This window comes from Lynx rufus, unplaced genomic scaffold, assembly GCF_022079265.1.
Source record: "Lynx rufus isolate CCGP_SWC_20201006 ecotype Redwood Valley unplaced genomic scaffold, mLynRuf1.p SCAF_4, whole genome shotgun sequence".
NCBI classification, from domain to species: Eukaryota; Metazoa; Chordata; class Mammalia; order Carnivora; family Felidae; genus Lynx; species Lynx rufus.
Window position 1 is genome coordinate 61,801,504 of NW_025814856.1, and position 26,676 is coordinate 61,828,179.

Below are 26,676 nucleotides of genomic sequence, written 5' to 3' on the forward strand. Positions count from 1 at the left end.
CTGATGGCTCGGAGCCTGGAGCCTGTTTCCGATTCTGTGTCTCCCTCTCTCTCTGCCCCTCCCCCGTTCATGCTCTGTCTCTCTCTGTCCCAAAAATAAATAAAAACGTTGAAAAAAAAAATAAAAAAAATAAATAAAATAAAAGCGGGGGGGAGTAAAGTCTGGATCACTAAGGCACTCAGTTCAGGGCCTGCCATGGTAAGTGCTCAGTGGATGAGTCCACTACCCTAGGTCATTAATCCTAAACGCATGCGTTTTCCTATTCCGGCATCTCTGGATCGGGGAGCGTCCCACAGCTGATGGCGCCCCACGGTTTACTTGGCCGTTTTTCCTTCTTTTGGGGTATGTAACACAACGGTTTGTACCACAAGTGGATGGCACCTACTATATGGTAGCACACGGTGATATGGTATCAATCCTGGTAAATCTAGATTCCCAATTTGTTCTCAGACTATCCTGAATATAGAATAACCGATTTGAAATCTAAAAAATTTCAAAGTATGAGCAAAATATTTCCAACACGTCACGAACAGAACAGTTTTGAGACCAATTCTTTTTGTAAAAAATGGTTTATCAATTCCGTTTTTGTATAAAACACAACGGGAGAAACCTAGCCAATCACCACACAAGCGCTGCCGCGTGGAAAGGTACTTTATCAAACTTTGAGCCTAAGAACGTACAAATGTCTCTTATCGTGTCTACAGTAATTGTCTAAGCTTTTCCATCTGCCTCTTTTAAAAACCCCCCATGTCCCCATTATTTCTTCTGTCCCGGTTACAGTACAATGACGGGAGGAAGGGGCTGGTTAAAACAATGCTCTACGCGGTTTTCTGCTGTCCCTTCTTTCCGATCAGAGACTTGTGGATGTGCGGGATCACACCTGGAAGGGAACGGAAACATATGAATGACTCTCCACGGGCGCTCTCTCCACTTCGGGGCCTCCCCGGAGAGCAACTCCCCAGACATGAAGTCTGCCGATGGCCCTCTTCACACACCCACCCACGCCAAGGCCTCCCTCTCTTGAGGTCTGGGAACCCCCCTAAAACTACATAAAACACCGCTTTTATGGACTTTGGGGAAGAGGAAGCATAGCTTTCAAGAGCTTCTCCGAAGGTGACCCGGAAGGGATTCAGGTGTTCATCTCACCTTCACTGACCCTGACTCACTCAATCACCTCAGCCCTGACTTTCAAGGGCATCACACAGAGCAGGTTCTCAGGATCATCTTTAAGACACCGCTACAAGGGTATGGGAAATATTTAAAACCCCAGGTTTTAAGAATCATTTATGAGATTTAGACAAGGAATGTGCCAAACTAAAGCAGTGCTGTATCTGGCCATAGCATTTATTGGGATCAGAATGTAAAGGAGCCTTTACTGTAGCGTAACAGACTCAACACTCCTGGAGTCCTGGAATCCTGGAGTCGAGGTCTGTATGAGTTCTAGGGTCACTGATCGAATGATGTCAGAACGGCCAACAGCCAGTGGGCGGGAGTGGGGAATCCTACGTACCACCCCCGGCGATGGTTGCCTTGATGAGGGAGTCCAACTCTTCATCGCCGCGGATTGCGAGCTGCAGGTGGCGCGGGGTGATCCGCTTTACCTTGAGGTCCTTGGAGGCGTTACCCGCCAGCTCCAGCACCTGCAAAGCACCGTGAGACGGTGCATCAGAGGCTCAAGCGCGTGAGGCTTGCGCAGACCTGCAGTTATAGCTACACAGACCTGTACGGTATCTGCACAGAAGACACGCAATGCATATGAGCCGGTAATGCGGGTTTCTTTTTCACATTTCTGATGCTTTCATAGGAATCTTGTTACTTCGCTAGGGTCTCTTATATTCATTTTCTGCAGGAGAGCTAGACCCCTGAGCAAGAACCCACTTCTCCAGAAAGAAGGGCAAGGGATAACACTATTTCCCTAGCCAAGATTCCAAATGCGAACATCGAGGAAAATCGTGATTTCAGTATGGCCCCGTAGTCGATTTTTGTCCAGCCCTTAATGGACGGAACTTATTTCTTAGTACTTGTAGAAAAGTTTAGAAAATAATTTCTTATTCAGAGTTTTTAACATCACTGGGTCCCTAATCTAGAGGCAATATACTAGAAGCCCTTTATTCTAGAATGGGAATTTTCAACTAAAACAATTCCAAAGTCCCAGCTGGCCATAAAAACTGCATTTCTAATTTGTTTTGTTTTGCCTCTACAGACTATACTGGCATTATAAAACCTTTGATGGAAGTCCTACAAAAAAAAAAACTCCACAGAGCCTCGCTTAAACAGAGCGGTGGGAAGTCCCCGTGTATGTCAGAAGCAGCGGGGACCCCTGCTTCTTCCTCCCAAGACTCTGACCCATCTGGGCACCAGTATCTTTTGGAAGCTCCAAGTGACCCTAGTGTGAAGCTACTGACTTTAGATTTCAGGATTTTCTTTGCATCCTACTATGACTAACGCCCCAAACACAAATACCTGAAAATATGTTGACTGCTTACATAAATGCTCATGGTCTAATCTTAACCTAAAAACTTGTACTCAAAGTTCCCGGGAATAAAGAAAATGGGAGTCTGGATGAGACCTGGAACATTCTGAGTCAGAAGAATATGCCTCCACGTGATGAATGAAACGTGTACCTTCCTGAAAAGTCTGCTGCTCACCAAACACAAACTGGTGTAAGGCTGAAGGAGAAGGTGGGGTGGGGGGAGGCCCCGTGTCCCTGTCTCAGGACCTAACACCGTAGAAACCGCCTGGAGGGCAGGGACCAGATGAAGTTAATGAGATGACGGCATTAACAATTCACACACACCCCAAACTCCCACCTTTCAGTCCGGGTCCCCACCACACGATTGCGGGGAAGAACTTCCCTCTGTTTCTAACCGCCTGACCTGCTTGCTACTCATCCTGCCCTGACTGGGGCGGATAGTGCAGGGATGGGGGGCGGTCGCAGTCTTCAGGGGGTTCTCCTTACAAGGGGCTGGTCCATCACCCAGGTGTTAAGAATTTCACCCAATCAGCCCATCTTCCTGCAATGTCACACTGGCCAAGACTACGCAGTCTTGGCAGGCAGTCTACGCAGGCAACCACGCAGAGAAGAGGGTTCGTCTGCTCTTCCACCAAATTCCACCATCAGAATGGATGTGTAATGTACATCACCCTGGCAAACTCTGCCCCCCCCACCCCATCTTCACGAAGAGATCATGATTTCAGTTCACAAACCTCCCGCTGAGGGTTCGTTTCCTTAGTAGCGGAGTACCGCAGGCACCAGACACCCATCACCTCCCGCAGACGTGGGGCTACGGACCCTGCCTTAACTCAGCATGAGCGCATCAAGGTCCTTCCCACACGGGGCTGGGTGCCGAGGAGGCGCCCCCTCCCCCGTGGGCTCTGCCACTCCGCACCCGGCACACCTGCCGGGACCGCGCACGACTGACCTCGGCCGTGAGGTACTCCAGGATCGCGGCGCTGTACACCGCGGCCGTGGCGCCGACCCTCCCGTGGCTTGTGGTGCGGGTCTTCAAGTGTCTGTGGATGCGGCCCACGGGAAACTGAAAGACAGAGCATCCAGGTGGGAGGCACCGCGGCCTTACCAGCGCGCTACCGAGCGAGACCAAAGGCGGAGCGGACCGTGAACTCGCACGGATCAGAGAAGTCAGACCCACTTAACAAGGAACGGTTGCTAGCACCTGTGTGTCGCAGTAAGGGCCTAGAGGTCCCACCTCTGCCCTCCTGGGGAGAGACCCGGTGCGGGGGGGGGGGGGGGGGGGGGGGGTCTGAGGAACTAGCTTCTGAAGACGGGCAGCAGGCACAGCACAGCCCAAGGGCCAGGTGTGTGCTGGTGCCAGACTTGACCCTTGACCCCTCAGCGGCAGCCTCACAGCCTGGGGGTGGGGGTGGGGTGGCCAGCTCCCGGCTCCCTCCCTGCGGCTGACAGCTATGCTAACTCTCCTGGGGACTCTCCCAGGACAGAACTTTCTCCAATGTGTCCTCAGGCATGTCGCCCCCATGGCCCCCTTCTCACGCACTTTCTGTGACCCTTCGCCACGCCAGCACCACAACAGCTCAACCCCCACCCCCAAGCCTTCCCCCCTGCACCTGTCCTCTGAGCCTCACAGCAAACAACCCCACTCCAGCCCGTTCCTCGCTTTCCTTTCCAAAGGCAAAACTTAAAAGCAAATCCCGGACACCTAACTGTCCTGTCACCTGTTTTTTTTTTTTCAATTTTTTTGTAATGTTTATTTTTGAGAGAGAGAGAGAGAGACAGAGCACGAGTGGGGGAGGGGCAGAGAGAGAGGGAGACACAGAATCCGAAGCAGGCTCCAGGCTGTCAGCACAGAGCCTCATGCGGGGCTCAAACTCGCAAACTGCGAGATCATGACCTGAGCTGAAATCAGATGCTCAACCGATTGAGCCACCCAGGCACCCCAAGTCCTGTCACCTGTTCTATTCTAACCCAACCTTGGCTTTTGCCATTGCTCTTAAAGGTAGGTGGTGGCACTTTAACTGCCAAATCCAGTAGCCATTTCTAGATCCAATCCTCAAGGACTCGAGCCTCTCTGTGCCCTCGGGCCGGTCCCCAGCCTTCCCGGGACTCCCAGGCTGCATGTGGGGTCTGCCCAAGGCCCCCCGTTCCCCTCTTGTCCTCTGTGACCAGACTCACTGCGGCACGAGCTCCCAAATTTACACATGTGATCTCAACTTTGTAATTCTTTTCATCACTCCTCTTGGAAAGGGGACTCAAATCTACAACTTGGAGACATTTTCCTGAGAATGTTTTGGTGGAACTTCAAATGACTCACCTTCAACTTCTCTCCTGACGCGTTCTTGCTACAACATAAACTCCTCTGATGCTGTGCTTCTAAGCCTTATAGAACCCCCGTGCCTCCCTGTCCATTCTCGGGAGGCACATGTGCCTTCTATTCCTTCTGCTGCACGGGGTTTAGGTGTGCCTACCTCAGTCCTAAAGCGCGGCACAGCCTCCGTCACCTGCCCTCATCACCTGCCCTCTCGCGGACAAGGGTCACTGTTGGTCACTGACGCCCCTGCCCCCGGCAATGCTCAGGGAGAGCCCAGCTAGTCACCCTCTAGGGGGAGTTCCCTCCCCCTCCCCTCGGTGCCCCTGGCTCACGTCACTCTCCCGCTCCACAAAGTTCAGTGGCTCCCCGCCACCGCCAAGAAGAAAACCCAAACCTTACAGTCTGGCCTGCAAACCGTCCTGTTTCAGTCTCCTCCTCTAGGTAGGAGCGGTTCTCACTCATTCAGAACCACTGGAGTTTGTGGATCAAAGTTGCAACAACTCAAATGCGTGAAGTTTGAAAGTATTTAGTGTTTCAAGCGTATCACTCTGGCTCAAACTGAAGGAAGCTCAAGGGGAGACATCCAGGGGACGGGTGCACTGCCCGGTCCTCCCCCAAGCTCTGTGTCTGCCTCAGGGTGAACACACATGGCGCGGACCGTCCCCGGAAGACAAATCACGGCATACTTACTTTCATGGGGGCCAATTTATAACAAAAACAGGAACATAATTATAATCTAGAAATAACAGATTTTAAGAGCTCATTTAACACCGCTTCATAACTTGTTCTCATTTGGAAGAATCCAAATTAAAAGACTGTTGCATTGGGATTTTAATTTTTGACCACTCACTCTCATTAAAAGGTCAGCGGTACAAGTATAATTTTGCAAGTAATGAAACATTTATGGGTCCTAAATTACAACAATGAAGAAAATAACCCAGTCGTGAATTATGACGGCATCAGTTACCTGGAGCCCAGCTCTCTGCGAGCGAGACACTGCCTTAGCCTTGGCCTTCCCGCTGTCCTTTCCGGCTTTCCCTCCAGCCTAAGTGAAAGAGAAAAGAAAAAAAAAAAAAAAAAAAAAAACCTCCAGATGAAGACTCGAAAATGCTATTTCAAAAACATTTGGGAAACAATTTTCTCCACTTTTACTTCAGGTAGTTAAAAAATATACATTTGTAAGTGATCCCTTTCTTCAATTTCAAATATACATGTGTTATATCATTATTTACTAACTTATGTAAATATGATGTCAAACCTTAAATTCTTATTTAAATTGAGTTTTCTATAAGTTTGCCTATTTTTCTTGAATTTCACACCGAAGAATCTTCATCAAGTAAACATAACTTTCATGCTGGAAATATTTCATAACGTAGTGATTTTTTTTTTTATTTTTTTTTAATGTTTATTTATTTTTGAGACTGAGAGAGACAGAGCATGAATGGGGGAGGGGCAGAGAGAGGGAGACACAGAATCGGAAACAGGCTCCAGGCTCTGAGCCATCAGCCCAGAGCCTAACGCGGGGCTCGAACTCCCGGACCGCGAGATCGTGACCTGGCTGAAGTCGGACGCTCAACCGACTGAGCCACCCAGGCGCCCCCGTAGTGATTTTTAAAAATGTTAACATATCGGGGAGCCCGGGTAAGCTCAGTCGGTTAAGCTTCTGACTTCAGTTCAGGTCCTGATCTCATGGTTCGTGAGTTCGAGCCCCATGGCGGGCTCTCTGCTGTCAGTGTGGAGCCTGCTTGGGATCCTGTCCCTCTTTCCTTCCCTCTCCCACCACACTTTCTCTCTCTCAAAAATAAATAAGCATTAAAAAAAACTGTAGAAACTTAAGAAAAAAAAAGAAGTTAGCTCTTTTGGGAGAGAAAAAAGCACCTTAGAAGAAACCCAAAAATTAAACGCAGAATTAACATCCGGCCCACCAACTGCACTTTGGGGTCTCTACCCAAAGAACTGAAACCGGCAGAGGACTCAATGCAGCAACACACAGGCAAGTCCACAACAGCCTCAGGACAGAAAGGGCTCCAGGGCCTACTGAGGAACTAATGATCAACAAAAGGGGGTGTACACACACCATGGAACAGCATTCGGCTATATAAAGGAAATTGTGGTACGCCCTATGCCAGATAAACTGAAGATGTGATGCTAAGTGAAATAAACCAGTCCCAAAAGGACACATGTTGTAGGATTCCTCTTATATGAGGTACCTAGTCAAAAATCAGAAGTGGGGGGGCAGCTGGGGGGGCTCAGTCGTTAAGCGGCGACTTCGGCCCAGGTCATGATCTCCCAGCTGGGGAGTTGCAGCCCCACATCGGGCTCTGTCTGTGCTGACAACTCAGAGCCTGGAACCTGCTTTGAATTCTGTGTCCCTCTCTCACTTTGCCCTTTTCCCGCTCACGCTCTGTCTCACTCTCTCAAGAATAGACAAACATTAAAAAATTAAAAAAAAAAAATCAGAGGGGGAGAAAGTACAATGGTAGTTGCAGGAGACTGGAGACAGGGTTGGAATGGAGAGTTACTCACTTTGGGAAGAAGTTTTGGAGGTGACTGGCAGTGACAGCTGCATAACAGTGTTAAATGTCCTTAACATCAGTAATTGCACATTAAAGATGGCTAAAATGGCAAGTTTTAGTATGTATATTTAAAAAAAAGAACCACTTACACTAAAAGGGTTAAACAAATCCTACTATCAATAGATAGTTAAAAAAAAAAAAAAACCTCAGGCACCTGAGTGGGTCAGTCAGTTGAGGGAGCAACTTTTTTTTCTCTTAATTTTTAAAAATATGTTTATTTTTGAGAGGAAGTACGTAAGCAAGGGATGGGCAGGGGGAAGGGGCCAACTCTTGATTTCAGCTCCCAGGGTCATGGGATCAAGCCCCAAGTGGGGGGCTCTGCTCTGAGCATGAAGCTTACTTGGGTCTCTCTCTCTCTCTCTCTCCCCCTCCCTCAACTGTACTCACTGTCTCAAATAACTAATTAAATAGGAGCACCTGGGTGACTCAGTCAATTAAACGTCCTGCTCTTGATTTTTGGCTCAGGTCATGATCTCAGTTTGTGAGACTGAGCCTCATGCTGGGCTCTGCACTGACCGTGCAGAGCCCGCTTAGGATTCTCTCTGCCCTTCCCCCACCCACCCCTCGTGTGTGTGTGTGTGTGTGTGTGTGTGTGTGTGTGTGTGTGTGTGTGTTTTAGTATTCTCTCATATTGATTGATAGATAGATAGATAAATACTTGGCTGGTTGAGGTTTAAAACAAGAAAAACAAAAAGTAATCCTGCCAGGACTTGCCTACGGTTTTGCTCACAGCTTGTTTTTCCCACATTGCAATTCTCTTTTATTCCTGAATAAAATCATTTTTTGTTGGTAAGGTCAATCAATGAATGAAAAGTAAACCAAACCTGCTGGATGCCTGGGTGGTTCGGCTGGACATCCAACTTTTGATTTTGGCTCATGGTTCATGGGTTCAAGCCCCATGAACCTGTGCTGAGCACGGAGCCTGCCTGGGATTCTCTCTCTCTCAAAATAAATAAATAAACATTAAAAAAAAAAAATACTCAACGGGCGCCTGGGTGGCTTAGTCAGTTAAGCGTCTGACTTCCGCTCAGGTCATGATCTCGGGGTTTGTGGGTTCAAGCTCCGCGTTGGACACTGTGCTGACAGCTCAGAGCCTGGAGCCTGCTTTGGATTCTGTCTCCCTCTCTCTGCCCCTCCTCCACACACACTGTCTTTCAAAAATAAAAATAAAACGTTAAAAAAATAAAAAATTAAAAAAAAAAACATTAAAAATTCTTTCACATAAAAAAAGGAAAATATTATGCAGCCATTTCAACAAATGAGACAAACATATGTGTCATAAACACCCACAAAACTCTTAAGTGGAAAAGGCAAAGTATGTACCAGTGCAGGGAGCTTTTCCTTACATAAACATGGGGTCTTCTACGCAGAGTATGTGTGCACACAGATTTCCAGAAGAACACACAATACATTAGAAAAGCTATTTGCCTCTGGCGGGGGCGCGGGGGAATACCAAGAATCTGACTTGAGAGAGAAACTACTGTTTTCTTTGGACTGTTTAATTTTACCATTTAAGTCTATTATGGCTTCCCTGTTTAAAAAAAAAAAAAAACTGGTTTACAAGACGGGCAAGCTGTTCAAGGATCTACATTTTCGAAGCAGAGGATAAGCAATGAAATGGCATATCCCCTTTATAATGTTTTTCTTAAAATTTTTAAGCTAAAAAAAAATCAACTGCACATAGTCCCCCCCAACTGCACGCCTCAGGTGATTTAATGTTTATTTCCCGGAACGACATAAAAAAAAAAAAAAATACAGGTCTTGGCACGTATTAGAAGCAGGAAAAAAGTTTAAGAACAAATTCCTATGTTTTTCACATTTAGCAGTTTAGCAGGAGACAGTGATTTAAGTTTAACAGAGGGGACTGAGAAGCTCTAGGTTTCTACAGGATGCCTTGTATGTTTTAATAATTTCTAATCACACTGATATACGATAAAAAGGTTTTTGTAGAATTTTTTGATTTCTGAATTTGGCTTACATAACACATTCCCACTTCTTCCTCAAGTACAGAAATTGTTTCAGCTCTATCTGTCCCGGAATAAAATGTAAAAACCTTTCAACAGGCGCAGGAATCTAAAATCACAATCACCGTGCCTCCAGGGCCGAATCAGGAAATAAGAACTAGTTACCAATCCAAAGCCACCAAACCGCAAAAGCCCGAATTGACTCTTCATAGGCAACTTCAGCCTGTGTCCAATCCATCCTGTTTACTGTCTGATTTGCTTTTTAAGGAGGCAGGCGTGAAATCACGGTTTTAAGAACAACAGACGTCATGACTCTGCCAGGTGTGGGGGCCGCGGTCACCTTCCGGACGCCAGCCACCAAGTTGCCCGGCGCTCCGCCCGGGTCAGCTCGCACTCGAGAAGCCAGCGGACGATTCGGCCCCGAATTGGGTACGTCCACCCCCCGCAGCTGCCGCGGGTCCGCATCCCGGGGGCGGAGGGGTCACCGGCCGGGGTCCGCATCCCGGGAAGGGAGGGGGCACATGTCGGGGGTCCGCGTCCCGGGGGCATAAGGGACACCTGTCGGGGGTCCGCGTCTCGGGGAGGAAGGGGCCCGGCCTGTGGTCCGCGTCCCGGGGACCGAGGGAGCATCGGCTTGGGGTCCGCGCTCCGGAGAACGAGGGAGCGCCGGACGGGGGTCCCTCCCTGCCGGACACCGGGTCTCCTTCCAGCAGGGCACCTGCTCCCGGAGCCCCGACGTCAGCATCCCAACAACTAGCTGACAAGTCTCCGCCGCCGCTATTTTTAGATCCCGCGGCCAACCCGTAATTTTAGCGGCTTGGTGGAGGGACGCAGGTCTGAGGCACCGCGCCGGGGGACACGGGGAGCGCCCACCCGCCCGGGACGCAGGCCGGCCGCAGGGCCCTCTCCCTGGGCTCCACGCCGGCGCCACAGCGGGCTAGGCGGCACCGCGCAGCCTCAACAGGTAGCGCCACTCGCCACCGCCCGGCCGGTCGCTGCCCTCACCATGGTCTCGGCCGCTCCCGCCCTCGCTCCCGCCGAGCCGCCGCCGAGCCGCCGCCGAGCCGCCGCTCCGCAGCACCGACCGCCGCCGCCGCCGCCGCCGCCGCCGCCGCCGGAGCCCGGACAATAACCGGGACCCGCTTCGCGCCGCCCCGACCAATCCCCGCTCTCCTTGCTAATTTGAACCCCGGCGGCCGCCCAATCGCACGCCCCCTTCTAGTCCGGCCCCGCCCCCGGCACCACCTCCCTAACGGCTGTTTGTTTTTGCACACGGCCCACGGGGGCGGGGCCTCCAGCCCCGACAAGGACCGCCCTTTGTGCGAGCGGGGGCGGGGCCACGCGCCGCTCTCCCCCTGTCTCCAAGGCTCGGGCCGGATGAATGGAGGGGCGGACCAATGAGGACGGACGGCTGGCAGAACTCAGCCAATGAGAACCTTGCCCGCGAGCAGGGGAGGCGGGTTGCCGGGAACGACAGCGGGGTTAGCCAATGTGTGGGGTGACTGGAGGTGGTGGCCGCTTTCCCGCGCGTTCTCTGCGGGGAGTAGTCTCTGAGTTGCGTTCTGGGCGGAAGTGGCGGTGGGCGTCGCCCGCGCGCGCGCCTTCTCGCGATCCTGTGGCTCTCAGGGGCGTCCAAGCGCCGAGACTAGGGGAAGCGGTCGACCTTCTCAGGACGGGCCCCGCAGGGATGTTCCTGTCTTTTCCTTCTCCCGCGTCCGGCAACAGCCTTTGTCCCCTCGCCGCCCTCTCCGAAGCCGCAGGCGCCCTCTTCCCGGCGCTCCCGCCCGGGGTTCGTGCGTGCGCGCAGGGCAGGGACGTGGGGCAAGCGGAGGGGAGGGGGAGCGCCCGCACCGCCGGTCGGGACCCCACAGATTCCCGTGGGGGCTTCCTCATGAAGTCCGGGTGGTCCCGGTGCGGGCGGGGGTGGCGGAGAGGAGAGCACCCTGCAACCCCGAGTCCGGCTCCAGAGCAGGTTCCCGCCGCGCCCGGGCGCCCTCCCCGCGCCCCCGGCCCACCCACAGCGCTCACCTGCAGACCTCGGTTCTCCCTGCGCCCTCGGTGACTCCCTTGCTCTCCGAGCTCAACTGAGATCTTGGCCGTTCCCCCACCCCACCCCCAGCGCTCACCTGCAGACCCTGGCCTTCCAACACGCCGGGGGGAACGGGGGGAACGCAAACTCGCGCAGCTCTGAGCGCTGGCTCGGGCGGTGCGTCCCGTGGGGACGCCTGACCCCGAGCCCTCGCTCCCTGGCTGCGTGGTCCGCGCAGGGCACCGCGTATGCCCACGCCTGTGTGGTCATTAAATCTGCCCGCAAGAGTGCCCACCGCGCAGCGTTGGGGTGAGCGCTCATTCAGCAACCTAGGAGGAAGCGTCCTGTTCCTAGCACGGGGTCATGTCCGATACACGGTCACTTGGGTCACTTCTTTTTTTTTTTTTTTTTTTTAATTTTTTTTTCAACGTTTTTTATTTATTTTTGGGACAGAGAGAAACAGAGCATGAACGGGTGAGGGGCAGAGAGAGAGGGAGACACAGAATCAGAAACAGGCTCCAGGCTCCGAGCCATCAGCCCAGAGCCTGACGCGGGGCTCGAACTCACAGACCGCGAGATCGTGACCTGGCTGAAGTCGGACGCTTAACCGACTGCGCCACCCAGGCGCCCCTGGGTCACTTCTTAACCGCCAGTTCATTCCGTCGCCCCTCGGCTCTCAAGTCCTTGATTCAGAGTGGAGGACAGTGCAGTTAGGGTGACAGACACTGGCGCTCATCACAAACAGTAGTGATCCGCCTCCCCATCTCTGCATCCTGTTTAGAGCTGGGAGAACTGGATGGAGATTGAGGCCCACAGACAGAAGAAAATCAGGTGGGAACTTTACCGCATTTGTAAAAAGAACCTGCCTATTACCAATTTTATAAAGGACGTGTGTCAGCGAATCAAGTCTGGTTTCCAGTGAACCAGGGCTGCAGAGCGGGTGGCATGGGCTCACAAAGACCAGCCTAACCAGGGAACTGTAGGAATTAGCATCTACAAGTGATAAACTACCACACATGTCGGGTTATTCAACCTGCAGGATTTAACCTGGTTAGATAACAGTATATGGTTCTCAAAGTGTGGTCCCTACACAGCAGCATTGGGGTCCCCTGGAATTGTTGCAAGTGCAGGTTCTGATGCCCAACCCACACCCACTGAGTGGGAAACTGTGGGTGGGCCCATCAGGCCCCCCAGGGGATCTGTGTGCCCTACAATTTGAGAATAAGCTTCACACACAGTCACAGAGGCACCTTTGCATCAGCAGCTGAGTGTTGACTGGTCGCTGCTCAGCAGTCTTCTAGGGAATTGTGCTTGGCCAGAGGGAACAGCATGGCCCAGGGATCAGTGCTGTGGGGGCAGCCAATCACCAGCCACCAGTGGGTGTGGGGTAATGGTGCCCGGCTCTTTTGCCTTACTCTGACTCGACTCTGAAGAGCCTTTCCATTTCAGAGTCTGCTGTGTGATTGACACCGACCCACTTGAACTGCATTGCTGTTCAAATCGCCATTCTATTTAATGCTTCTTTCTTCATTTTCTCATAGTAATGTCACCAGGAGCCACCCACAGTGAACCCCATGAAGGCAAATCCCCACGTCCAAGTCTGTTTCCTGGGACACCTGACTCCACACAATGGCTCTTCTTTGCAAAATTGTAATTTTTTGAGTCAACAATACATTTACACGGACAGGGTCCTCCTATACCATACATCCATTTCCCCAATGTTGCCAGGGAAATGACCGTGTTTTAGCCTCTCGAGTAGAAAGCCTTCATGATTACATGATTACTACACAGATTCCAGGAGTTTTACCCCTGTGTTCAATCTTAAATTCACTTTAACATGGAGATACTCTCCAAAATATTATCAAGAAATCTTCTTTTGGCCACTCTTGGAAAGGACAGCCAAATTCTCCTGGGAAGGCCTGGGGTGTGGCCTTGGCGGGTGCTTGGCAAGGTCCACTGTGGGCTTAATGACCGTAAGAATGACTGTGCCCACAGCCCTGCTCTAGAATGTGCCCTCGATTCGATGTCAGGCCCTGGCCCTTGGCGGGTGGGTGAGAACAGCTTTTAGGGGAAGCAAGAGCTGGCTCCCGCCAAGTGTAGCCTCCAAAGGCTCACTGGCAGGTGCAGTGCAGAAACACAGCAGTGAGTTCCCCACAGACTTGTTTCATCCTGGGTCCCATCCACAAGAGAACACCTGAGCTGCCAGAGGGTTTGGCAGAGTGAAGCACGTACATCCAAAGCAAGTTTGTAGCACCCCCACCCCCAAAAGGTGTGGTGTCAGCTGGGCAGACAAATGAGACCCCTCCTGCCCTGATGAGTCACTAGCCTGAGTGATATCCCCAGCTGGGTTTTCATAGCCAGGGAATAGCAGCTGCCGCACTAGAACATTCCACATTGCTGACAGCAGCTCTCCTGGCCTTGGAGGACTGCCGTCTGCCTGTCTTCCTGAGAACCTAACGTGCGTTCTTGCATTATTTATTCTTGAGGGTGGGGAGCCTGCCTTTGTATTCTGAACTGTGTGTGCATTCTAGGGACACAATGTATGTATTCATCAAGGCTCGCTCTGAGCTCCAAGCCAAAGCTTAAAGGTAGGAAGCAACTACTTTTGCTACCTGTTGTTACGGTCGGGGAAACACTGTATGTCACAGAATCAAACACAAACACAAACAAACAAACACAAAAACAAAAAAAACAAAAAATTTTCATGTTCCTAAACTGTACAAGAGTCTCATAACACGAAATCAAAATCGAAGGGCAACTAGATCCCCCAGGGTGAGCATTCCTTCATTTAATGACTTACTTGGAAACGCAAGTTGTTTGCCTGAAAGGAAATATGAAATGGATCAGAAATGCAGCAATCTCTCCATTTATCAGAGTTCACGAAATAGAGACACTTTTCTCTCAACTTCAGAGGCTCAAAAGGTTTTGTTTTACCACCAGGGAGGATGCATTTGCCTGAGTCTGAATCAAGCCTAAAGTAATGAAACATTAGTTTTCAATTCCATTTCTGCATGGGGGCTGTTGGCTTGGTGGCACAATGTAATAATAACGTGTTAATTTAAATCCCAGTTAGTTGACATGTAGTGTAATAACGATTGCAGGAATAGAATGCAGTGATTCATCACTTACACACAACACCCAGTGCTCATCCCAACAGGTGCACCTCACCCATCTAGCCTATCCCCCCCACGTCCCCCCAGCAACAGTTCTCTGTATTTAAGAGTCTCTTACTGTTTGTGTCCCTATCTGTTTTTATCTTATTTTTCCTTCCCTTCCCCTATGTTCATCTGTTTTGTATCTCAAATTCCACATACCTAACATGGATTTTTTTTTTATCATTGAACACTTTTTTCAATATATACATAAATGTGGTAGGCACTTAACTGCTGAGATTTAAAAAAAATTAGGGCGCCTGGGAGGCTCAGTTGAGCGTCCAACGTCAGCTCAGGTCATGATCTCACGGTTCAGGAGTTGGAGCCCCGCATTGGGCTCTGTGCTGACAGCGCAAAGCCTGCTTGGGATTCTCTCCCTTGCTCTCTGCCCCTCCCCTGCTTGCATGTGCTCTCTCTCCCCCCTCTCTTTCTCTCTTTCAAAATAAATAAACTTCAAAAAAGTTTTTAAATTATCAAGTTTTTTCAAAAGGTACTATATTCTTTAACAGTAGTGACCTTTAAGAAGTGGGTTTGGAGAAAGAGAGAACATTTCATTTCTGTTTCTTTACAGTGATTCTCCACTGTTCACATGTGTCAAACAGAGTATGAATTAATGTTTATAATAAAACAAAGTGTAAGAAAGTGTAGAGGTTATAACCGCTAAAAAGATGCCCACAGATTAAGAGGCGCTTAGTAAATGGGCAAATGGCAGGGCAATTTTGAGGGTGGGACCGTCCAGGGGGGCTTCCTGGCAGTCTGGGGAGTAGGAAGGTAGGGAAGCCGGGAAAAGGCCCCAGTGGGGGCCAAGCCCTCTCCTACAACTTCAGTCCATCCTCCCCAGCTTCTGGCTTGTGAAGCAGCCCCGGGAATCCTGATGGACACCCAAGTAACAGACCACTGCCCTTTCTTACTTAACTTGGCTATTTCTTAGTTTGACACCTAGGATGCAAAAACCATAAAATAGCATAAACGGGCTATTTTCAAGTCCACTGGCTCCTCTCACTGGGTTGGTAGGAAGTACCTGTCTGGCCCCAGTCCACTCCTGCAGTGTGACTCTGGGCCCATTTGTGTCCCCGCCAGGGAAACCCGATTTTCACACAGGGTGCTGCGGATGCTCCCGGTTGAGTGGGGCTCAGCCTGATCCAAGACCACAGCATTTTATTTCTTGGCCACTGATACAAATGAACCAAATCGGCACCTTTCTCTTTTTAACTTTAGGGAAATATTTTAATTTTGTTCTGAGATACCATACCCTGAAGGCATTGGTGAGTGTCCCGGCCCTTCTACCTCCGCCTGCTTTTCTGCAGGAGCCCTACGAAGTCCTGGAAGGCTCAGTGGAGCACGCGCGGGCATGGGAGTGGGGACGCAGCGAAGAGAACCGGTGTAGATGTGGACTCATTCCCGCCGCGGACTCGCCTAGAGGCCGTACCTGGGCCCGCTGAAGTGTACACCGATCACCGGCGAGGTCTACGCGAACTTTCCTCCTGCGTGGGGAATACGGCCTGCGAGGAGTGAAGGCTGCTTTGGCTGATGTCTGGTTCCTAGCTGCGGAGACTGGGGCGCTCGGCCCCCAGGGGCGCCCCTCCATAGCCTCCGAAGCGGGAAGCGCGGGCGAGGAGCCTCGGCACCCGGTCCACCTGCCGGAGGCCCGGAGCAGGTGCGCTCGCGCCCTCCCGGAACCCAGGGCGCGAAGAGCGGCGCGGGAGGACGGGCGGAGTGGGTTCCCAGCGGCTTCCCGCCTCTGCCGTCCCCGCTGGGCTCTGGGGACAGGCGCCTGGGGATCTGAGGTAGAGCGGTTGGTCCCCGAGGAGGGAGGTGCTCCTGCGCCCCCGCGCGGCCTCGCGGCCTGGCCTCCGGAGAGCGGGGCGCAGGACTTGGCTCCCCCACGTCTCCCGAAGCCCCCCAGTCTTCTGGCTGCCCGTCCGGGGGCGCCGCGGACCTTGTGCTCCGCAGCCGGTGCGCTAGCTTAGCGCGTGGGGCTCGCTGTCGGTCGAGCGCTAAGATTCCGGCTGCGGCCGCCAGGGGGCTTCTCTGGACACCAGACTGTCGCGGGGCCTCGACTTTGTGTCCGATACTTGCCCAGGGCCACACTGTTAGTGTGTGACACAGGCAGGGACAGAAGCTAGCTCAGGGTTCCCGAAAAGCAGCTCGCGGGGCGGCGGCGGCACCTGCGCGCCCGCGGAGGCGCCCCCGAGGGGTCAGAGTGCGGCCTTGCACCAGCGGCAGCTCCTGGGAAGTGGCCAGGGACCCTGGGCAAAGGCGGGGGACCCGGCCTCCCCGGGAAGGGCTGCGGACGCTGCGAGCGGGTGTGGGTGGAGCTGCGGGCAGTCGAGAGGCACAGGGTCACAGGGTAAAGCCAGTCTGGGACCTCCTCCGCCATCCTGGGTGTCTTTTGTTTTCCTGCAGCGGACATTCCCGGCCCTTTACCCACCTTCTCTCTTTGCCCCGCGATACCGCAGGCCACTGGTTCCCATCCCCGACTCAGGAGGGTCCCTTGGGGCACTTACAGAGGTAGAGCAAAGCTCACAGAACACCACGTGCGTGTCCCGGAGACTCTGATGCAGGGGTCCCGGGTGGTGCCTGGGCATCAGTGCTCTGCTCCCCCAGCGGTTCTGTGGCTCGCGGGGCACGGCCAGGGACTCAAGTCCCAGGGACACTGTGTGGGTGGGTGCAGGGGCCATCTCGTGGCCGGGGCCTCTAACTCATCCGGACGAACCCGGGGCGCTGGGGGATGACACGCCCTGCTAGTCCCTTGACCCCATCCCTCACATCCAACAAGACGGCCATCCGGGTCAAGACCACTTCCCCGCCACACTGGTGCTCACCCGCCTCACCTTGTCACCCGCTGGCCTTTTCTCGAGGCGCCGCTGCTGGCAGCCGGTGGGATGTGTACTTTTACTTTTGCTTGGACGAGAATCCAACTTCTAATACCATGGGTATCAGCTGACCCAGGCCTCCCAGATAAAAGCTCCTGGGGGGGCCTCTGGTAAGTGTACAGGGGCTTCCTCAGACCAAAGGTTTAGGAAGCATGACTGGGATCTAGGGACTGAGCATTGGTCTTTTTCCTTTAAGGTGGGGTAAGGCTGCTCCCCGCCCCCCTTACCTTCAGCTACGATGGACAGTGAGGTACACCTGGGAGCGGCTTCTGGCCACCACTGGAAGGGACAGGGCCCAGCAGCCAGTGGACTGGGAATCTGGTGGGGAAGCAAGTAGTAGCCTGTCTGGAATATGAACCAAAGCGGAAACTAATCTGCAGCCTTGGCTTGCCACAGACTGCTGACCGAGGAGGGGGCCCCGCCGCCAACCCAGGGGCTCGGGCCTCCCCAGCCGCCTCCGGGATGCAAGCTGCACTGGCTTTTAGGTCATTTCGGGTGGCAACGCACCCGGTTCCAGACCCACTTACGAGCCCAAGGACGGTCAGTGGTCTTTCCCTCCCGGTCCCCACCTGATTCCTTAAATCAGACACCAGCACAAGACTGTCATTCACTTTTCTGCATACTTTATTTGTTACAAACATACAGTTTTTAAATATAGACTGTAAAACTCCATTTGCAAAATCCGCTATTGTAAGGAGTGCACACCAGCAGTAAGGATTCTTACACTTTTTTTTCTCTCTGCTTTTCTGTCAGTTTTGCTAGTTAGTGGTAAATACGGGACCCGCCTGTCACAGGCCTGCCGGAAGCTTCTGGCTGTGCTCTCGCTGCGCCTTTGTAGCAGCCCTGCTTGTCTGGAGACCGACTGGCACCGGAGTCGCCGGTCTCCAGGCAGTGAGCTCAGCAGCCCGTCTACACTCTGCTTTTGAACGGTTTCCAGGAAGTGTGATTTCTGAACCGCACTGCGCTCCACGGGTTTGTCAGAATCGCCCGTGCAGCTGTTTGTTAAAGTGCATTCTTCTTTTGAAAAATAAGAGGAATAATCTTTACTCTTTAACCAAGGTACTTAAAAAAATGAACTTTTTGGTCTCTCAGCAGATATTCCCAAATTGATCCTAACGCTACAGATTTTAGTGTTCTATTTACAAATATTTATAGGGTTACAGGTGGAGGGGACCTTATAAAATTAAAGGTGCGGCTTCTCTTGAAGCAGAAATCAGTTCTACAAATCCATACACAGGAACACACACTTGGTGCACAACGCACAAGCATGTGGGTATTTACACAGAGACCGGAGCCATCCCCCCAATAAAATACCTAGATGTCCGTCTAGATCAGGGAAGCTCCGTCTCTTGCTGTCAAGATTTGGTTTTAACTCATTTCAACAACTTCTGCAGATTCTCTACCGGTAGGACATCAGTCCCAACTTTGGAGTGGAGACTTGGGTCTAAGGAAGCCCCTGGTGATCATGACTGGCAGTGAAGGTGCCTACAGAACGGACAGTGTGTTACCTGGAGACCTATCAGAAGACAAATGGACTTCTAGAAGTGATCCTAGAAAAACACTTGCATGAAGGAGCAAAAGGAAGAGTAAATCCCCACTAACTGTTCAAATGCACCGATATTCTTAGTTATTACTCAAATATTGATAATCACTGAAAAACAACCAAATAGACTCACCTGCGACCACAACGTGTAAAATACAGACTCTACAAGTAAGCTCTGTACTGACTCAACTTCAGTTTTTGGACTTTTGCTGCACCTATTAATTTCTAGAAATCCAGAGAGTTTTGGGATGTGAAGACAGGTGGGCTGGGAGGAAAGGGTGCGTGCCCCACATCTGAGCTGTTTACAATGAAATTGTAACCAATCCCTACAAGTGTGCTTAGTGATACAGTCCTCTTTTTCAATTCTCTTGGGACCCTCCCTGCTGCTGTTATGTCCACTACTTGCCATTCTGTTTCCAAACAGAGTTCTCTTGACCTCCCCTGATGTTACAACACAGTGTGAGGCTGGGGATGGACAGCTGCCTATAGGAAATGAGGTCTAGTCTAACTCACTTTTCTTGAGTTAGCTGTTGAAGTTACTGAAGGCAGGAAAAAAAAGACAGGCTCGTGTCGCCTACAGTATACTCGTGCACGAGGAGCACGGATAGATCTACCACTCTCTCGGGATACGGTGGCCCCACAACTCATCACCCCTAAACACAGAACCAACCCTCCCCCTCATCCACATCAGCGGACATGTTACATGTAGGGAATGACATCTGCTCCTAGACTCAAACCTTCATGCTAATCACAAGTACAGTCAGACCCTTTCAAAAAACCATTTGTCAGAATCACCTCTGGGGGGGGGGGGGAGAAAAAAAATTTTTTTTTTTGCTTCAAATAAAGCTCTGCCCTCCTGTTATCAGAAGCCCCACCGAGCGGTGAAACTACCAATATGGTGTCTGCTGCCGTCTGAACCCAGCTTTCCCAGTCCCAGTCGGAATGTCTAATCTGAGGAAGGAGGAGGCAGATTTTCAAATGAAACCTAAGAGATGGGGGGTGAGCAAGGGTGATCACACTGATGGCATATTCCCTGTTTCATCAGGAAATACAGAATACATTCATAAAAGTCTTACTTGGATCAGGGAAACAGGTGTTAACTGGAAACCTCCAGAGTAGTAAGTCTTCACGGTACAAGTGGATTGTTTTTTTTGTTTTCCCCAAGTCCAATTTCCATACTGACAACTGGACCACAGTTAGCAAAATAACAGTAATGAAAATGTTTTAAGCCCAAGAGCTGGGAACAGCGACTTGAGTGAACTGAGATACAGGAAGGGAGCCCACCGTTCCCCGTTCCCGAGCTTGAGTTCTGGAAACTTCTGGGCACAGACTTGAAAATCAAGGAGTTTGCTTTTCTGGATTAACAACCGGGGACATGACGTATGTCTGGAATTTCACACAGGGCCCTGACATGCACGGTTTTAACTTTGTGTCTGTATTTTTCTTAAGGTAAACGTGGTTCTTTTTTTCTTTTCTTTTTTCTACAAACGATCTCCCCAGCCCACCCACACGCCCACCATCCAGTTTACTGAAGGGGGATGGTAACTGTTTAGGAAGACAACTAGCTGATTTACAGTACTCTAAAAGCAACCCTGGAAACTGATCATCTCATTCACTTACTAGAACTTCAGTGCTGTTGTTGACAGGAAAAAAAACAAAAAGTTACCTTAAGGCTTAAGGGAAAGTAACGTATTACCTCGTGAACGCAGCATTGTCTACTCTCCCGCGCATTGGAAGCTAGCAAAACGCATTCTGGATCAAGAATACAAACTTTCTAACATCAGCTAAGATTTTCACTCTTCTTACACAGAACAATATTCATAAGCAGATTATCTAAGGGAGCCTGAGAAACCGTGACCCACATCACACAAAGATCCCATGTATCTCATTATCAAAAAGTGCTTTAGCTTTGAGAAATATGTCGGGGTTCTAATGGAAATATACAATGTAAATCATCGACACTTTCTCAAGTGAAGTACAAAGTGGAAAAGGAGCAAAACGTGTGAGGTCTTACTCTCTGAGCAGGCCTCCTGCGTGGGACTCTTAGGGTGTATTAAATTAAAATTGTTTTAAGAGTTAACAGTGGGGTTTTCACACCACTATATATATTCTAAAACCTGAGATTGGACACCAAAGCAGTCAACTTTGTTACTTATCAGCGCAATTCTGATACTTCCTAAAAATAGAAGACAACTCAATTGAATTCATACCTCCAGGGTCAAAACCATGAACTTTCCCCAGTCAGAAAGGAGACGAACCGCAAGCGCATTCGCCACTAAGCGTGTTGCAGGCGGCCCCCTGGTAAAGGGACCACCTGCCTGCACGCAGAGTCACTTCTCCCCTTCCCTCTCACTGATCAAGGCCACGCTATTTGCAAATGAATATCTACTGAGAGATCAGTTGTGCATTGGACAAAGTACCGTCAACTGGGTTAAAAATGAAAACACAATTTACAGTGAAGAATACTCATGTGCACGGCTTACACACTCAAGCTTCTCCTCCAGCTCATCCACCTCAGAGCAAGGCAGACGCCAACGATTGGTTACCTTGCCACACCTTGCGTGGGTCACTACCCTCCAGTAGAGCCAGTCAAGGTCACGCGTAACAAAGCGTCCTCGGCAACCACGGTGCCTGCAGTGTGCAGCCGTTTTCACACCACTCAATATGAGGGCATTATTATAACCAGCCTCTTTTGCCCACAACCCTGCATTTTCGGATAAGACAGGAGAATTGTTTTGTTTTGAGAAAACTGAAGCTCGCGTCTCTTAAAAGACCTGCGACTACTGCAGAACGACGGAGGGAACAGAGGCGGCGGGAGGCGACGGGCTGCCCGCACCCAAAGCTTCTCCATCGTTTTGCAGTAAAGTTATGGAAAGTGACTTGACAGGTGGCCGCGTGTGCGCCGCGGCCACAGTCCCTTATACCATCTACATGCCTCCCGCAGCAACATAGGGTGTCTGGGTTTTCCGTTTGGTTTCCACTTGGATTTGGGGTGCTGTGCCTATGGACATTGCGCCCTGGGCAGAGCGCGTGCACGGGGGCCTTTCTGTGCTGCCGAGGATGGCCGTCCTGCTTGAACGACAGCAGGGATGATAGAAACCAAAAGGGAGTCGTAGGATCTCGTCATAGACTTTTGCTCTCTTGATCCTGTGCCTAAAATTTGACTTCTCGCGTTTCTAACAGCAGTAATTTGAGAAATGATTTAGCAATTGTCTGAAAGGGGATTTTAGTTCCCTGCTTCTCAGAAACAGGACTATTTGGAACATGTGATTCGCTGGGATGTTTGCCAAAGTTAAAAAAAATGAGACCTAAAAATCACTGTTCGTAGGAGATGACAAAACACAAGATAAAAAAAAGTGGGTGTCTCCCCATCTGTAAGGCCATGTGGTGGCCAGAATCAACCAAGATTTTCCTTAATGAGCATGGTTTATGAACGAGTTCCAAAACAGCCTTTTCGGACCCACCGCACATCAAAGGAACGGCCTCCGTGCTTCTAGGCTTTCTACTGCCCCAGATCAGTGAGCGGAATGAGGGTCGGTGAAATGCCACAGCTAATCAACGCCCTCCCTCCCGTAACCTTCCTGCAGGGAGGAGGGAGGCCCTGAGCCACCCCTGCAGGAGGAACCAACCTCTGAGATCGGCTAAGACTTAAAAACCCACCACTATGACATTTACCACTTAATCTTACATAGGCAGGTCAAAATTTTAATATAAATTACTTTTTCCAACACATAGCTTATGCATTCTTTGCTCCTGTTTTTGGAGGATTCTCAAATTGATATCTAAAGATTTACATATGATATATTACTGTTACATGGTCTAATGACTAAGAAAATTTCTCTGGTAACCAAAGCTGATGCCGTATATGGTAGTGCTCCTGGCATATAGTCTATATGCTTCAGACCACTTCCACATTCTTTCTATTCAGCTAATTATAGCTTAGTAGCCACTGGTGAAGGACTGCGAAGACCCTGTCGTTTCTACAGAATAGAAAGGCAAGGCTAGGACTGCAATTCAGCCGAACGAAAAGAAAAGAAAAGACAACCCGCCCCTTAGAAAGGAGAGGCGCTGCACCCTTGCAGAACTGAACTGGCTCACTGCAGCTGGGCGACGGGAACCCTCGCGGAAGTGAGCAGACGCGTCGGTCTGCATGGGAATCGTACGTGGTTTGAAAAGGAAAAAGTCACAGCAACGAACTGAGAGCTGCAACTTTACTTTCCATCGCTGCCTTGAAGTCTGAAACCAAAACAGTTTCTGCAAACCTCATGCCAGCTTCTCGGCGCCCTTACCAAAACTATGCAGGGATTTGTTCTCCGCAGCAAAGAAATAAACACTCAAAACACATAGGTAAATACAGCAGGACATTATTGAAAACAGCTGCCTTGTAGTACAAAATACAGTACAAGTATACGGATGTCATTAAAACATCAAAAATACTATTGCTCCCATACAATTTAGGAAACATTCTTTGCAACGGAGAAAGTTTTTTTTAAAAAAAGGAAAAGCTTTAAAAAAAATCTGTTTAAAAAGTCTACTGTGGATGATGAGAGTAGAGAAATAGTCTGAAAAGGGCACCATTGTTTGTGGCTCTTCCACTTTAAAAAAAAAAATCTAAGATCGACAGTATTCTGAATCAGTCTAATTTTTAAAAAAGCCTAATTTTATGTACAGTTCTTGCTCTCCCTCTCGGCCACAATGCGTGAAAACGACCTTTCTGTAGATCACTTATTTCCCAATAAATACAAAAAGATTGTATAGATTGAATAATACCAAAATAAGATAATAAAAAGGGTACGCAATAAATTAAAAGGCAGCTCAAATAAAGGGCAGGCATGCAGTTAAAAAAAAAAATACTAAGATCGTGGAGGTGGGGGTTACCTGCCTCCCGGTTGAGAAGGTGTCGCACAGGAAGACCTACAAACTTTGGAAAGAACGTTAGCTCCCGTTCAATTCAAAGTCACCTAGGTCTGTGACACTTCTAGAAATACCTTTTGATGGGGTGGGATTAACTTGATTAGTAAAAATCATTTTTACTGAAAATCCATTTAAAATATAGAAGAGGCGATCCTTGAAAACCCCAACTTTTATTCTTGGAAAACAGCTGGGTCAACTGGCCAAGGGCCAGTTTGTGGAAATTTCAAGATGGTATAAAAATGCTTCCAGGACATAGCGTTTTCACGTTCTTCATCCCCATGCAGATGGATTTCAGCTTCCGAAGGGCACACGGCTCGAATCACTCATCCATCATTTGCCAACTTCGATTGTGAGGTACTGAAACAATGGATCAAGTTCTTACAAATCTACTTTAAAAGAATAGATGATGCTGGAATTCTGGACCTGAGGATCTTTAGTGTTTGAGCAAATCCACAGATTCAACTGAAGGTAGATGAAGACTTCAGTTTTGGTTATCCCCAACTTTCCCGGGAGGACGTACATTCCATTAAAGCTCAGGCTCGTAGCCACACGGTTCCTTTTGCAGGGATCTTCAAGTTTTACGGTTTAAAATCCAGCCAACCAGTGGCCCAAACAGCCGAAGTAGCCATAATTCGCTGGCCTCGCACGGTGCAGCCACGGGCACCTGGCTCTCATTCACCCCTAAACCATCTCTGGGTAAGGACCTCGGTGTCTGCAGACCTGGAGTGGACTAAAGTGAGCGGCAGCCCATCCACTCCGTCCTCCTTGTGCTTGATGCCAGATTCCTTCCTGCGTCTGCCTCAGCAATCCCCAGTGTAAAACTGCTCTGATCTTCGGAGAAATTCTGCCAACTTTTAAAATCCTTTAGTAACAGATTCTAGTTGAAGGACTGACGTCTGACTCCATCTGCATCCAGAAAAACAATTCCGCAAAGAGACAGCCACTGGTCCAGGTTCCACGCAAAGCCATTTTAGACAGAACCCAATGGGTTTCTACGTTCCCTGGTGGCTTCCTGATTTGCTCTTTTGCCCTGTCCATGATTATTTGGAGCCGCGTTCCTTTGCGTGAAACCTGTACTCTCAGAATCGAATAAAGATAAAGGCCTCTCCCTTCTCAAGAATTCCATGAAGACCCAGATCCAATATGCTGATTTCAGTGAATGTGAAGGGATCGACACCATGACAGTGAGGTCTGGAAAGATGGTCAGGCCAGGACACCCAGGCGTGACACCAATTCAGCTGTCATCAACGGCCTGGGCATGTGAAGCTCTGACCCCTCCAGGGCTACCCTGGTAAGTTCAGAAACCTCAGCTGGAAACAACAGAAGCCGAAACGATTTTGCTCAGGTTGTCCTCTTTTTCAGATTGCTGTCAGCTCCTTGGAACTTTGCTGCTTTTAATTGTTCGCGACTGTTCTTTTGTGGTTATTTCTCTTAATTAACTGTATTATTTTTCATTGTGTGTTCTCCCGATGGGGCCCCCCTGGCTCCGCCTCCACTGGCTCCCTGGGGAATGAGCGGGGAAAGGGGCTCTCCGGCCAAGGGGACGGTGGTGGGGCGGGGGGCCCATCGGGGAGGAAGCGCGCTTCGCGTCAGTCCTCGTCCACCTCCTCGCCCTCGGACTCGTCCCCGCCGCGTCGCTCGTACAGCTTGTCCCGCTGCCGCTCCTGGATCTCCTTCATCTCGTCCGCATACCGGCAAAAGGCGCCCCCGAACTTGCCCCAAGCCTTGAAGGGGACGGTGATGGCGTTGCGGTAGGACGGCTTCACCTCGCTCACACGCAGGAACACGCCGTACTTGTTGCAGCCCACGTCGAAGAAGAAGCGCTTGGAGTCCACCGTGATGGAGGTGCCCTCCGGGAGCTCGCCGTACAGGCCGCCGCCCGGACCCCCCGCGCCGCCGCCCGCGCCGCCCGCCAGCTCGTCGTCGTCGCCGCCGTAGTCGTCGATGAGCTTGGCCAGCGCGTCCCGGAACTCGATGAGGCCCTGCGCGGGCAGCGCGATGGTCTGGCCGCTCTGCAGGCCGCCAGGCCCGGGGCCGCCGCCGCCGCGGTTGACCGTCTGGCGGATGCGCAGGAAGCGGCCGCGCTGGTTCTCCTTGAGGTCCAGGTAGTACTTGCGGTTCTCGCGCACCAGGAACTCGCTCTTGAGCGCGCGCCGCGGTCCGCCGCCCTCCTCGGCGCCCGCCGCCGCCGCCGCCACCTGCTCGGGGCTGCTGGGGCCCAGCTGCGCGTAGTGCTCGATGAAGTCGCCCAGGTAGTCGCGGAACTCGGCGGCCACCGCCATAGACAGCGTGAGGCGGCTCTTGGAGCCTCCCGCGCCCACCTCGGCGATCTTGAGGAAGCGGCCCTTGGCGTTCTGCTTCACGTCCAAGTAGAAGCGCTTGTTCTGGATGTCCAGCCGCTTTGAGGCCAGCTCCTGCGTCTCCTGCTCGCCGCCGCGGGCCGCAGGCTGGAAGCCGCCGGGCCCGCCGCCGCGTTCGCTGCCGCTGTCGCCGTCCGCCATCTTCTCGGCCGCCGCCGCCGCGCCTCGGCCGCCGCCGCCGCCCGCCGCGCTCGCGCCCGCCCTCCGCCCTGCGGCTCGCTCTCCCGGGCCCCCAGCCTCGCCCGCCGGCCGCTCACGCGCTCCCGCCGCTCATCGCCGGCCGCCGCCGCCGCCCCCCATCGCCCCGCGCTCCGCCCAGCCACTTCCGCCCGGCTCCCGCCAGCTTCCGGCGCGCGCCCCCTGACGCCACCCGCCCCCGCCCACACGTCCTCGCGGCCGGAAGCGCCGCGCCCGCAGCGGCGGGGCGCGAGGCAGTGACGTAGCGGCGCGCGGCGCGCGGCGCACTGGGAAGGGGAGG

At 51.4% G+C, this 26,676-nt stretch overlaps 2 protein-coding genes across 3 annotated transcripts; both read right to left on the reverse strand.

Annotated features, from left to right (window-relative positions):
- Window positions 1–553: 553 nt before the first annotated feature.
- Window positions 554–10,380, reverse strand: LOC124523951 (histone H2A.V). 2 transcript variants are annotated; one of them, XM_047095893.1, is made up of 6 exons: window positions 10,330–10,380; window positions 5,752–5,829; window positions 3,423–3,536; window positions 2,625–2,738; window positions 1,511–1,640; window positions 554–880 (listed from the first exon to the last, which is right to left on the reverse strand). In XM_047095893.1, the coding sequence occupies exons 1-6, from the start codon at window positions 10,330–10,332 to the stop codon at window positions 819–821; spliced, it is 501 nt and encodes a 166-aa protein (XP_046951849.1). In that variant the 5' UTR covers window positions 10,333–10,380; the 3' UTR covers window positions 554–818. The 2 variants fall into 2 exon arrangements, with proteins under 2 accessions (XP_046951849.1, XP_046951850.1); XM_047095894.1 differs by lacking the exon at window positions 2,625–2,738.
- A 7,604-nt stretch (window positions 10,381–17,984) lies between these two features.
- PURB (purine rich element binding protein B) lies at window positions 17,985–26,339 on the reverse strand. The gene has a single exon (XM_047095182.1). It carries the CDS (start codon window positions 26,337–26,339, stop codon window positions 25,428–25,430), a length of 912 nt encoding a protein of 303 aa, XP_046951138.1. The 3' UTR covers window positions 17,985–25,427.
- Between the last annotated feature and the right edge of the window lie 337 nt (window positions 26,340–26,676).